We start from the raw sequence: 12,866 nt of genomic DNA on the forward strand, positions 1-12,866 counted from the left end.
ACTGACTTCTGAATTCTTAAACCCTCTAACGTCACACTTCCGAAAGCTCCGCAAAATTCCCAGCATGCTCCCCTCTCAGCTGCCTGGCATTGAGGGTTCGGGATTTTCCGAGAAGCTCCGCACGGCTGCCCACTCCCAGCATGCAAAGGGTCGCGGAGCGGCCGCCCAGCCAGACGGAAAGCGAGGCCGGCAGCTGCGTTCGGGCCCCTCGCCGAAGTGAGCGATTGCGCGATACGGAGCCGTGGCACCAGCACGACACGCAAGCGGAGGAGCACTTAGTCATTAGAGCTTCTCTTGTGACACTGTAAAGACAGGTTCACCACGCTTAGTAGTAATCGAGTATACATGCAAAAAATACTGTCATTACATCGGAGGCGGGGCAACGATGGGGGGTGGGGCAAGGTGGAGGTGGGGCCGGTACAGGAGGCGGGCCAACAAAGCGGGACGGCCCATGAAGGCGGGAACCAGAACAAGGCCTATCTGCCGTACCTGTCTTGCGCAGCGGAAAGTCGTCTTTTGGGTCGTGCATCCCCGGGACCGGGTGGTTGTAGGAGGCGGAGCAGCCCGTGCGCGGAGGGCAGCTCTGATCCAGGGAGCCGTGTTGGGTCTTCCTGCGGTCGGAAAGACACGGGGCGGGCGAGGCAGCAGCGGGGAGGGAAAGAGCGTGAGGATCCACGAGAACCCAGAGCAGCAAGTCTCTCGGAGCCCAAGACAAAGTCCTGAACCTCCGGCGAGAATCTTCAGTAAAAACGGGGTGAAATGAGGAGGTGCTCGGAAGGAGAGGTGCGGGAGGGCGGTAGGGAGGCACGGCGACACGTACGTGTACCAGAGGCGCGGGTCTCCCGGCACGCGGTGGTTGAGGTTCCTGTGAGCGAGGGCCTTCTTCTTGTTCAGGACAAACTCCTGGAGCTTCATCTTCACCTCCGTGCTCGCCACGGCACCTGGAGGGGAGCAACGGGAGCGTTCGGTGCGAGAACCGCACAAGAACCACGAACGAACCGCGCAAGAACCAAATCGGAACCAGTCTAGGGCCTGCGGATGAAACGCGGTGCCACTGCGGTTATTTACTGTGTTTTTTTCACTGTTGCAAAGTACCGGTCCCTTTGTCCATTTCCTGATGCCCAGACACCTGTCGCTTACTCCCCACAATGCACCTGTTCGCCCTGCCGTGCCCGTGTGTTTGACGCAGGTGCCCCGAGGCCGTGCGGCGGAGGAACGCAACATGACAGCTGGGCTCGGAGACGTTTGCGTGTCACAGGGGCAATAAATAACTCGCTCCGTGTGCCTTCCTGCATGTGAACAGTGTCAGGACGTCACAGAGGCGTAGAGGGTGTATTGCCCAGGGGGAGACGGGCACACACACACACACACACACACACACACACACACACTGGACTTGTGACCCAAGGTGACTCTGCTCTTGTGTCCTTGACCGAGGGACTGAACCTGAACTGCACTGACAATCTGCGAGCAGCTGGTGCCATAAAGGTCACTGCCACCTTCCATCCGAAGGACATGGGCTTGAATCCCACCTATTCTAGATGAACGGATATGGTAAAAATAACCCAGCTGTATAAATCAGCGCAGACCAATAGGAGGCATCATCTTCCTAACAGCAATAAATGCTTCAGCTGCACTGTTAAAATGTGCTAAAACTCCATCGCTGAAGGGTTGCACCGTATCCATCTCATCTGAAGGGGTTCGACTCATGGTGTCACAGCTGAGCCCGTTGAACATCAATCGAAATCATAGGTTAAATGAATATGATCAGTAAACCCCCCCCCCCCCCCCCACACACACACACACACACACACACACACACACTCACTCTCCTGGCCGCGCTCCTTGTTCTTGAGCAGCTGCAGCTTCTGCTCCCGCTGCTGTTTCTCCAGCTCCTGCTCCTGTCTCCGGCACTCCGCCATGCGTTGCTGCTCCAAGGCCAGCAGCTCCTGCTGATGCTGGGGGGGGTGGGGAAGGGGTGGAGACATAGACCACCATCACTATGTCACGGCCCGTTGCGGAACTGCGTCAGGTCGGCTCTGTTTGAGCAGCAGAGTCCTCGGGTGAAGCGGAGAGACGGATGGATAAATAAAAAGAAGGAAAGGCGGTGAGATAAAGAGTAGGAAGCGGAGCGCCGAGAACGCCGAGGGCACCAAGAGCGCCAAAAGTGGCGAGAACGGTAAGAGCGCAGAGCGCCACGAGCGGTGACAGCGCCGCCAAGGCCGAAAGCGCCAAAGCACCGAAAGCGCAGACGGTGCCGCGAACGCCGGGAAGTCGGGCCACAGCGAGTTCAGCGTGCAGAAAAGGAGAACTTCCCTGTCACTGGACTCTAGACGCACGAGACCTTTTATTGGCGCAGAGACAGTTATTAGTAACAGTGAGGGAGTGAAAAAAGCCCATAACTGATCCTTCGCACCACTTTCTGCACCGTGTTCTCAGGGACTTCTGATCAACTGCAATTTAGTCTTCTTCTGCGCTCCTTCTAGCTCAGCGAGACCGGCCACCCCGAGAGGTACGACACGAAACGTGTCACTCGGAGCGACATGCCGGGGGCGCTGCAAACGGCGGGCGAGGGGGCGAGCCGGGCTGCGTAAGCCCTCCTGCAGAAAGCACGGCCCCTGCCGATGCCCCCAGCTCAGGAGTCCCGGGAATTGCCGCGAACGACCCATCGCGCGGCAGACATAAGCTTCGCTCTCGACGTCGACTCGGGTACGAAACGTCTCCCTGGCAACGGGCCACTCTTGAGGACGAGCGGAGCACGCCGGAGGGGGAAACGCCTCCCGGTGTCGGGGCGCTCCGAAACAGCCTTCCGGAACAGCAAGGAGGTCGAGCGCACGGGACGCTTCGATCGTTCCCGGACCAGCCCCTCCCCCGAGGCAAGCGGCCCCGGGCCAACCCTCCGGGCTCCCCGTCACAACAGAGCCATTGAAGCGAGGCCCCCCGACCGGCACGGCGGCACGCGGAGCCGGGTAACCGGATCGCTTGTGTCAATACGGCGGTAAACTGCTGCGTGTGCACAATGGCGTCGGGGTACGAGTGCCGGGCGGCGTGGCGTTTTCACAGGCCTGTGAGCGGCGGCGAAAGTCAACATCTCCGTGTGTAGAATGTAAACAAACCCTTTTTCGACACGAGCGCAAGAGGCACATTTAATTGAATTAATTGAGCTAATTTCATGGAAATGTTTTCGTTGCTTTCGGCCTCCCGCGGTCCTCAGGTGAGCCGCACCGGCCTGGAAAAAGCGTGAAACGCGAGACCCCGGTTGAGTATGACTGCCGCACATTGACGATTAAAAGAAGGAATTGGGGGTGAGCTGAGCTGAGCTGAGCTGAGCTGAGCACGGGGGGAGAGGACAGCGAGCTGGTCAGAGCACCGGCACCTCGGCTGGACCCCGGCGGCCTTCGTAGTACCGCAGGTAGAGGAGAGACACACAGGTAGGAGAGACCGCAGGCCGAGGTCTGCAGACCTTCATGTGCTCCTGCAGTTGGGCCTCGTGCTGTCGAGAGAGTCGTTCATGTTGCCTGTGGAACTCGGCGATGAGCAGCTGTCTCTGGATCTCCTGCTTCTGCTTGAGCACCAGCAGGTCTTGCTGCAGCTGCCGCTCGCTCCGACTCGGGTCGCCCGAGGTCACGGTCGCGGGGGTCGGCTGGTGGTCCACGCGCAGGTCCATGGCGGCCAGGACGGGAGGAGGCACTCGCAAGGGCGGCACTGCGCTCACATCCGCTGCGGGGGACACAAAGGGGTAGAACACGGTGAGGTCTCTCGGCACCCCAGAGCGCAGTGAAGGAACATCGGGGCAGGAACCGTCACTCAGCCAGGTGTGCGAGTTCAAAGCCAGCGCCCACGCCTCGTACCTGTCCTCGTACCTGTCCTCGTACCTGTCCTCATACCTCCTCGCATCATCAACACATTTACTCTGCTAAACAGCTCAGAAGGTCTCCGAAGGAGGACTTTTTCTTTGACCTCCAACACCCGATTGGACCTCGGGCACACCTGGAGGACACAACAAGTTCAGGTCCTTCAGGACACTCCCAGGCTTCAGGTCCAACCTTGAGACTCCAAGCCAGAGTTTGAGCTTCCAGAGTTCCCGAGTTCTCCCTCCACCTCCAGGGATGCGAAGTGAACTGCGGCTGACGACCCCAAGCCAGCGGTCACACAAAGTGACCGTCCCCACAGCCCAGGACAAAGCTGTTCGCGGTCCACACGTCTTATAGACTTAAGACCACAAACTGGACCTCGGCCAGCGAGCGTGACGGTAGGACCGGGGCGCCTCCAGAGACACACACGGTCATGTGGAATAAGGCAGGTCCATGTTTGGTGCCTGTGGTATTGGTCATCCAGGACCCTTGCAATACTGAAGAGTTATTGACTGCAGGGCGGACACGCACACACACACACACGCACACACACAGACACACAGAACTGATCCTTGACACTCCTGGCCATCCAACCTCGGTGCGACTCCGTCCAGCTCCGGTCCCCGCTCATGAGAGCCGACCGAAAAGGCTGCGAGTTCCCGTGAGGAGAAGAAGAACCCGGAATGAACCGCGGTGAACAAAAGTGGCATGACAAGCAGCCCGTGACAGCACGACAGCTCGCTTCGCACGGCAAGCGGGACTCGCACCCCCGGAGGCCCCTCTCTCCCCCCCTACTCCCCCTTTCCAATAACTTAATAAGATGACATTCATGTCGCCGGTGGCCCACAAAGAGCCCACTGATGCAGCCAGGACACCGGATTGTTTATTTACCAATTTACCAACCGCAGCAGAAAGCCAGATATGTTCGCCTGGAACTTTGTTTCAACCACTCTGGCCAAACCGAGGCGAGGTGCCGCACACTCCGACGGGGCACCAAATCGGCCCCCGAGCCGTGCCAACGGGCCCCGACCGCACGGCAACAGGGAAGTCCAGAGTTGCACGCCAGCAACAGACAGCGGGGGGCGCAGTTGTTACGGAGCTGCGGTTTTACTCCGAAAAGGGGCAGACCGACGGTATCAACTGTCAGCGGTGTGAGGAACAGATGAGCGTGAACACAACTCAGGAGGGAGGTGCTCCTGAACTGCCCTCGTGGAGCATGATGGGACCCTGGATGTTCCACTTCTGTCTGCGTACAGAAAGAGGGTAAAAAGACGCCAACATGACGGGAAAAGCTACCCTAAAGGGGTTCATGTGAGGTGCCTGGACACCAGGGGGCTGCCCTGGTATGGGGAAGAGTTCAGGGCATCTTGGCAGAGCTATAGGTGGACCTTATAGTCTCCAGACATAACCTCTAATCCCAATCCATAGCCCTAACGCCTAACCTCGAACCTCTAACCCAAAGCCTTAACCACAACTCCTAATCGCTCCCTTGCGCAGTCATTTGTCTCAATAGAGGCAGCAGGTGGCGCAGCAATTAGAGCTGTTACAGCACAATATGAGGGTCCCTGGTTTGAATCCCACCTTGGGATCCAGTTGCAGCCCAGTTACAACCCAGTTACAACCCAGTTACAACACAGTTACAACACAGTTACAGTCCAGTTGCAGCCCGTGTTTGTGCTCGGCAAAGCGCGTGCGGAAAGGAGGCCCCAGGGTTGGGGGCTCTTCGCTCGACTCCTTTCACAGCCGATGAGGGAAGAGCATTGTACACAACACATAACCAGTGCTAATAAATAAAGGAACACAAACCAGTCAATACGAACCCATCAGTATGAAAGGCGGGGAAATGCCATCATGGGCCCCTTTGGCAACTCTGGCAAGAAAAAGCGCGTCATCATTTCCGGGTTTGCCTCCATCTGTCCATAAAGTTTTTATAATAATAAACAGAGGTGAACTGATTAAAGTACAGAAGAGCAGAGATGAACAAACACTCTTCAGGAGATCAGGAGGTGGACACACACCTCGGTTCCACCTTGTGCTACCGGTAGGGGGCGGAACGTCGGGGAGATGTGGACGTCCCGCAACCATCCTCGCTCGGGACTGTTCACACACACGTTTTACTCCACACGCAAGAGCACAGGGTGTGAAGCTTCCCTCCGTAGTGTAACGCCCCACTGGGTCTGTGCCGACAGCCACGCAGGGCGGTGGACTGCGATCGAAAGATCCCACAATACTGTGAGACACACACACACACGCACAGAGTGAACATCTCTTTATGTATGTGGTTTTGTGGCAGCCCAGGTCACGCACAATTAAAGCTGCCCACGCGGTGTATTTACCGTAAACATGGGCTAATGCGCTGCACACTCCACAATGCAGCTGTGAGACAATTATTGGGGGGGGGGGGGGGGGTCGCCACACAAAAGCATTACATAAGTGAGTCAGTGCAGCACAGTGGGTACGCTTATGCAACAACTCCCACCTGCTGGGCGCACAGGGGTCCGGGCAGTGCCCCTACGGTCCTGTCCAGTCCTGTCCGGGGGAGGGTTCATTGAGTTGGGGGTGTTCGATGTCCTCTGATCCAGGAGACAAACAAACAGGACAAGGAGGATCTGTTCACAGTGGCGAGGAGGTGAGGCTTTGCTAGCGCCGGGTTGCTGCTGTGTCCACTGCCCTCTGAACATCCCACGCTGAGAGCGAGAGGCCTGTCCAGATGGTGCATCACCATGGCGACAGCAATTAGGAGGGCGTTTCCCAATCGGCACACCCCCCAACCGGCATCCCTCTGCACTCTTAGACATCCTGTGACGTCACCATCACACAGCAACCCCACAACGTGAGTTGGAAAAACAAGAAGAAATAGTTTAAAAACCTAGTTATCAAATATCCTGAGGGGACAGAAGGATGGCTTTGCTCTGGTGTCCATAACTCACTGGTTTCCAGTTAGAACCCAGTTGCAGCCCACTTACAATCCAGTAAGAGCCCAGTTGCAGCCCAGTTACAGCCCAGTTACAGTCCAGTTTCAACCCAGTTGCAGTCCACTTACAACCCAGTTGCAGCCCAGTTACAGTGCAGTTGCAACCCAGTTACAGTCCAATTACAACCCATTTACAGTCCACTTACAACCCAGTTACAATCCAGTTGCAGCCCAGTTACAATCCAGTTACAACCCAGCTGCAGCCCAGTTACAGTCCAGTTTCAACCCAGTTACAGTCCAGTTACAACCCAGTTTCAACCCAGTAACAGCCCAGTTACAGTCCAGTTTCAACCCAGTTGCAGCCCAGTGACAATCCAGTAAGAGCCCAGTTACAGTCCAGTTACAAGTCAGTTACAACCCAGTTGCAGCCCAGTTCCAGTCCAGTTCCAGTCCAGTTACAACCCAGTTACAACCCAGTTGCAGCCCAGTTACAGTCCACTTACAACCCAGTTACAATCCAGTTGCAGCCCAGTTACAATCCAGTTACAACCCAGCTGCAGCCCAGTTACAGTCCAGTTTCAACCCAGTTCCAGCCCAGTTCCAGTCAAGTTACAACCCAGTTACAACCCAGTAACAGCCCAGTTACAGTCCAGTTGCAACCCAGTTACAATCCAGTAACAACCCAGTTGCAGCCCAGTTTCAACCCAGTTGCAGCCCAGTTACAGTCCAGTTACAACCCAGTTTCAACCCAGTTGCAACCCAGTTACAATCCAGTAAGAGCTCAGTTACAACCCAGTTGCAGTCCAGTTACAATCCAGTAAGAGCCCAGTTACAGTCCAGTTACAACCCAGATGCAGCTCAGTTCCAGTCCAGTTCCAGTCCAGTTACAACCCAGTAACAGCCCAGTTACAACCCAGTTATAGCCCAGTTACAGTCCAGTTGCAACCCAATTACAGTCCAGTTACAACCCAGTTGCAGCCCAGTTACAGTCCACTTACAACCCAGTTACAATCCAGTTACAACCCAGCTGCAGTCCACTTACAATCCAGTAGGAGCCCAGTTACAGTCCAGTTACAACCCAGTAACATCCCAATTACAGTCCAGTTTCAACCCAGTTCCAGTCCAGTTACAGTCCAGTTACAACCCAGTTTCAACCCAGTTGCAGCCCAGTTACAGTCCAGTTACAGTAAGGGTTACAACCCAGTTGCAACCCAGTTACAACCCAGTTGCAGTCCAGTTACAATCCAGTAAGAGCCCAGTTACAGTCCAGTTACAATCCAGTAAGAGCCCAGTTACAGTCCAGTTACAACCCAGATGCAGCCCAGTTCCAGTCCAGTTCCAGTCCAGTTACATCCCAGTTACAACCCAGTAGCAGCCCAGTTCCAGTCCATTCACTTACAAAAAAACCCAGTTACCAATCCCAGTTTAACAATTCCAGTTGCAGCCCAGTACAATCCAGTTACAACCAGCTGCAGCCAGTTACAGTCCAGTTTCAACCCCAGTTCCAGCCCAGTCTCAGTCAAGTTACAACCCAGTTACAACCCAGTAACAGCCCAGTTACAGTCCAGTTGCAAACCAGTTACAATCCAGTAACAACCCAGTTGCAGCCCAGTTTCAACCCAGTTGCAAACCAGTTTCAACCCAGTACAGTCCACTTACAACCCAGTTTACAATCCAGTTACAACCCAAGCTGCAGCCCAGTTGCAGCCCAGTTACAGTCCAGTTACAGTAAGGGTTACAACCCAGTTGCACCCAGTTACAACCGTAAGAGCTCAGTACAACCCAGTTGCAGTCCAGTTACAATCCAGTAAGAGCCCAGTTACAGTCCAGTTACAACCCAGATGCAGCCCAGTTCCAGTCCAGTTCCAGTCCAGTTACAACCCAGTTACAACCCAGTAACAGCCCAGTTACAACCCAGTTATAGCCCAGTTACAGTCCAGTTGCAACCCAATTACAGTCCAGTTACAACCCAGTTGCAGCCCAGTTACAGTCCACTTACAACCCAGTTACAATCCAGTAACAGCCCAGTTACAGTCCACTTACAACCCAGTTACAATCCAGTAACAACCCAGTTACAGTCCAGTTTCAACCCAGTTGCAACCCAGTTTCAACCCAGTTGCAGCCCAGTTACAGTCCACTTACAACCCAGTTACAATCCAGTTACAACCCAGCTGCAGTCCACTTACAACCCAGTAACAGCCCAGTTACAACCCAGTTATAGCCCAGTTACAGTCCAGTTGCAACCCAGTTACAGTCCAGTTTCAACCCAGTTGCAGCCCAGTTACAGTCCACTTACAACCCAGTTACAATCCAGTAACAGCCCAGTTACAGTCCAGTTTCAACCCAGTTGCAGCCCAGTTTCAACCCAGTTGCAGCCCAGTTACAGTCCAGTTACAACCCAGTTTCAACCCAGTTGCAACCCAGTTACAATCCAGTAAGAGCTCAGTTACAACCCAGTTGCAGTCCAGTTACAATCCAGTAAGAGCCCAGTTACAGTCCAGTTACAACCCAGATGCAGCTCAGTTCCAGTCCAGTTCCAGTCCAGTTACAACCCAGTTACAACCCAGTAACAGCCCAGTTACAACCCAGTTATAGCCAGTTACAGTCCGTTGCAACCCAGTTACAGTCCAGTTACAACCCAGTGCAGCCCAGTTACAGTCCACTTACAACCAGTTACAATCCAGTTACAACCCAGCTGCAGTCCACTACAATTCCAGTAGGAGCCCAGTACAGTCCAGGTTACACCCAGTAACATCCCAATACAGTCCAGTTTCAAACCCAGTTCCAGTCCAGTTACAGTCCAGTTACAACCCAGTTGTCAACCAGTTGCAGCCCAGTTACAGTCCAGTTACAGTAAGGGTTACAACCCAGTTGCAACCCAGTTACAACCCAGTTGCAGTCCAGTTACAATCCAGTAAGAGCCCAGTTACAGTCCAGTTACAACCCAGATGCAGCCCAGTTCCAGTCCAGTTCCAGTCCAGTTACATCCCAGTTACAACCCAATAACAGCCCAGTTACAACCCAGTTATAGCCCAGTTACAGTCCAGTTGCAACCCAATTACAGTCCAGTTACAACCCAGTTGCAGCCCAGTTACAGTCCACTTACAACCCAGTTACAATCCAGTAACAGCCCAGTTACAGTCCAGTTTCAACCCAGTTCCAGTCCAGTTCCAGTCAAGTTACAACCCAGTTACAATCCAGTAACAGCCCAGTTACAGTCCAGTTGCAACCCAGTTACAATCCAGTAACAACCCAGTTGCAGCCCAGTTGCAGCCCAGTTTCAACCCAGTTGCAACCCAGTTTCAACCCAGTTACAGTCCACTTACAACCCAGTTACAATCCAGTTACAACCCAGCTGCAGCCCAGTTGCAGCCCAGTTACAGTCCAGTTACAGTAAGGGTTACAACCCAGTTGCAACCCAGTTACAATCCAGTAAGAGCTCAGTTACAACCCAGTTGCAGTCCAGTTACAATCCAGTAAGAGCCCAGTTACAGTCCAGTTACAACCCAGATGCAGCCCAGTTCCAGTCCAGTTCCAGTCCAGTTACAACCCAGTTACAACCCAGTAACAGCCCAGTTACAACCCAGTTATAGCCCAGTTACAGTCCAGTTGCAACCCAATTACAGTCCAGTTACAACCCAGTTGCAGCCCAGTTACAGTCCACTTACAACCCAGTTACAGTCCAGTAACAGCCCAGTTACAGTCCACTTACAACCCAGTTACAATCCAGTAACCACCCAGTTACAGTCCAGTTTCAACCCAGTTGCAACCCAGTTTCAACCCAGTTGCAGCCCAGTTACAGTCCACTTACAACCCAGTTACAATCCAGTTACAACCCAGCTGCAGTCCACTTACAATCCAGTAAGAGCCCAGTTACAGTCCAGTTACAACCCAGTTGCAGCCCAGTTGCAACCCAGTTACAGTCCAGTTTCAACCCAGTTGCAGCCCAGTTACAGTCCACTTACAATCCAGTTACAACCCAGTTGCAGCCCAGTTACAGTCCAGTAAGAGCCCAGTTACAGTAAGGGTTACAACCCAGTTGCAGTCCAGTTACAATCCAGTAAGAGCCCAGTTACAACCCAGTTACAACCCAGTAACAGCCCAGTTACAACCCAGTTGCAGCCCAGTTACAATCCAGTAACAGTCCAGTTACAGTCCAGTTGCAACCCAGTTACAGTCCAGTTACAACCCAGTTGCAGCCCAGTTACAGTCCACTTACAACCCAGTTACAGTCCAGTAACAGCCCAGTTACAGTCCAGTTACAACCCAGTTACAATCCAGTAACAGTCCAGTTACAGTCCAGTTTCAACCCAGTTGCAGCACAGTTATAACCCAGTGAAAGAAGCCTGGGTGACACATAGTGTCCCTACCCTGGGGTTCGAGTTCTCACGTCTCTGGTCGCTCTCCTTCCCTCCCGTTCAGCGTCTCCCTCGTTCTGCCTTCTGCTCCTCTCTCACCCTGCACTGCTCTCCCCGCCGCTGCTCCCCCCGCCCCCAGCCTCTGACATCACAGGACTGTCCCAGGCGTGCGGCATGGCTTCTGCAGCAAACTGTGTGTGCTCTGAACTCGCAGCCCCCACCCCCACCCCCACCCGGTCACATCACGGCCGGCGCTGCCGGAGTCATAGAGTAAATCCAAGTAAAAACACTGAAATCACTGTGTTTTTCCAGTGTTTAGTGTATTGATTTCACACACTTACAGTACATGGCCACAAGGCCACACATCCAGTACCGCGGTACAGATATGAACCTGAAGCAGTAATCAACACAATGCTCAGCGTTGCTGAACTGACATCAGTCTCCTCACACACACGTGCGTGAAAAGATTACTGCCTAACTGTGTGACACCAACTACCTGAAAGTAACTGAGTTCAGTGGGACCTTGTGCTGGGGTGTAAAGAATGTCAGCGAGGGAGGAACGTAGGACGCGACCTGATGCCGTTCCGACTCCTTTCCCAGGTCATGTGACCACAACAGATTGTTTAATACCCCAGTACCACACACACCAACATGCAGACAGTGATCTGAGACACAGCCCAGTCTGCCCCGTGTTAGAAGAGTGTATGTTCCGGCACATACCGGCATGACCGCGGGGCTGGGGGGGGGTGTCGCCTTGTCGCCACAGCAGGAAGGGGCCCCAGAGGGGAAGCCGTGCCGGAGAGCCGCCAAAGAGGTGTCGCGGACACTCGTCTCACCTGCAGGTCACGGCAGCGGGGGCTGGACGAACCCCCCACCCCCCAGGGAGAACGGACACATTCATAAATAACGGCTGGAGCTTCACGCCCCCACAGCGCAGCAAAACGTGTTTCGTCACGATTCCTTATTTATTCACGTCGCCGACAGTTTCCGTCACAGCAATTTACACTGTTTGTACAGTAAGGGACAAACAAACATTTCCAGCAGGGACATTTTTACTGTACCAGCTCAGGGTCAGTACCTTGAGCAAGGGCACTAGAGCAGGAGGTGGGATTTGAACCAAGAACCTTTGACCACGAAGTAACAGAACTGACTGCTAGGCCCCCGTTTAGGGTTTAGGCCGGATGTATAGTTAGTGTGTCTTTTAGGGCTGCTGACCATTATCATTATAATTATTGTTATTATTATTAGTAGTAATATTATTATTATTGTTATACCAAGGTGTGTCAGACTGCAAGGCAGGAGCTCAACCGTTACACCCCCTGCAGCCTCAGAACTGCAATCAGACTGTGGAACTGGTCATGTGATGTGAGCAAGACACACGGCTGTCACACTGCGCGCGCGCGCACACACACACACACACACACACACACATCAATGCATTTACAATAAAGAAAAGGACTCGGGAGAAAGTTCCGGAAGAGACTGGAGTTACCAGGTGCAGCGAGACCAACTGTCGCTGCCGTTTGCGCAAACAGACCTTTGCGACTCTGCGATAAATATTTGAATATCTTTTCTCTCAGTGAACGTCTCCAGAAGTCGGGGATCTTGTTAAATGCCACGTGACGCAAGTCCTGCAAGCTGGACTGAGGCGGCGTGGAGCTCCTGCTGAGAAGAGTCACAGGTTCGAGTTCCATTGTAAGGGAGCACGCCTCACAATGGAGGTTCCTCCCACTGGCCTTT

At 53.9% G+C, this 12,866-nt stretch overlaps 1 protein-coding gene across 1 annotated transcript in view; it reads right to left on the minus strand.

The window, feature by feature from the left end:
* The window catches only part of LOC108928218 (histone deacetylase 4-like), a 57,559-nt gene that overhangs the window by 19,918 nt on the left and 24,775 nt on the right, over positions 1–12,866 (minus strand). Inside the window, exons 3-6 of the mRNA XM_029256907.1 lie at positions 3,464–3,720; positions 1,829–1,958; positions 821–941; positions 490–611 (exon numbers count right to left, since the gene is read on the minus strand). Of these exons, the coding sequence (XP_029112740.1) occupies positions 490–611; positions 821–941; positions 1,829–1,958; positions 3,464–3,720 (630 nt within the window). The remainder of the gene's footprint in view (positions 1–489; positions 612–820; positions 942–1,828; positions 1,959–3,463; positions 3,721–12,866) is intronic.

This window comes from Scleropages formosus, chromosome 12 (assembly GCF_900964775.1).
Source record: "Scleropages formosus chromosome 12, fSclFor1.1, whole genome shotgun sequence".
In the NCBI taxonomy this organism is placed as follows: Eukaryota; Metazoa; Chordata; class Actinopteri; order Osteoglossiformes; family Osteoglossidae; genus Scleropages; species Scleropages formosus.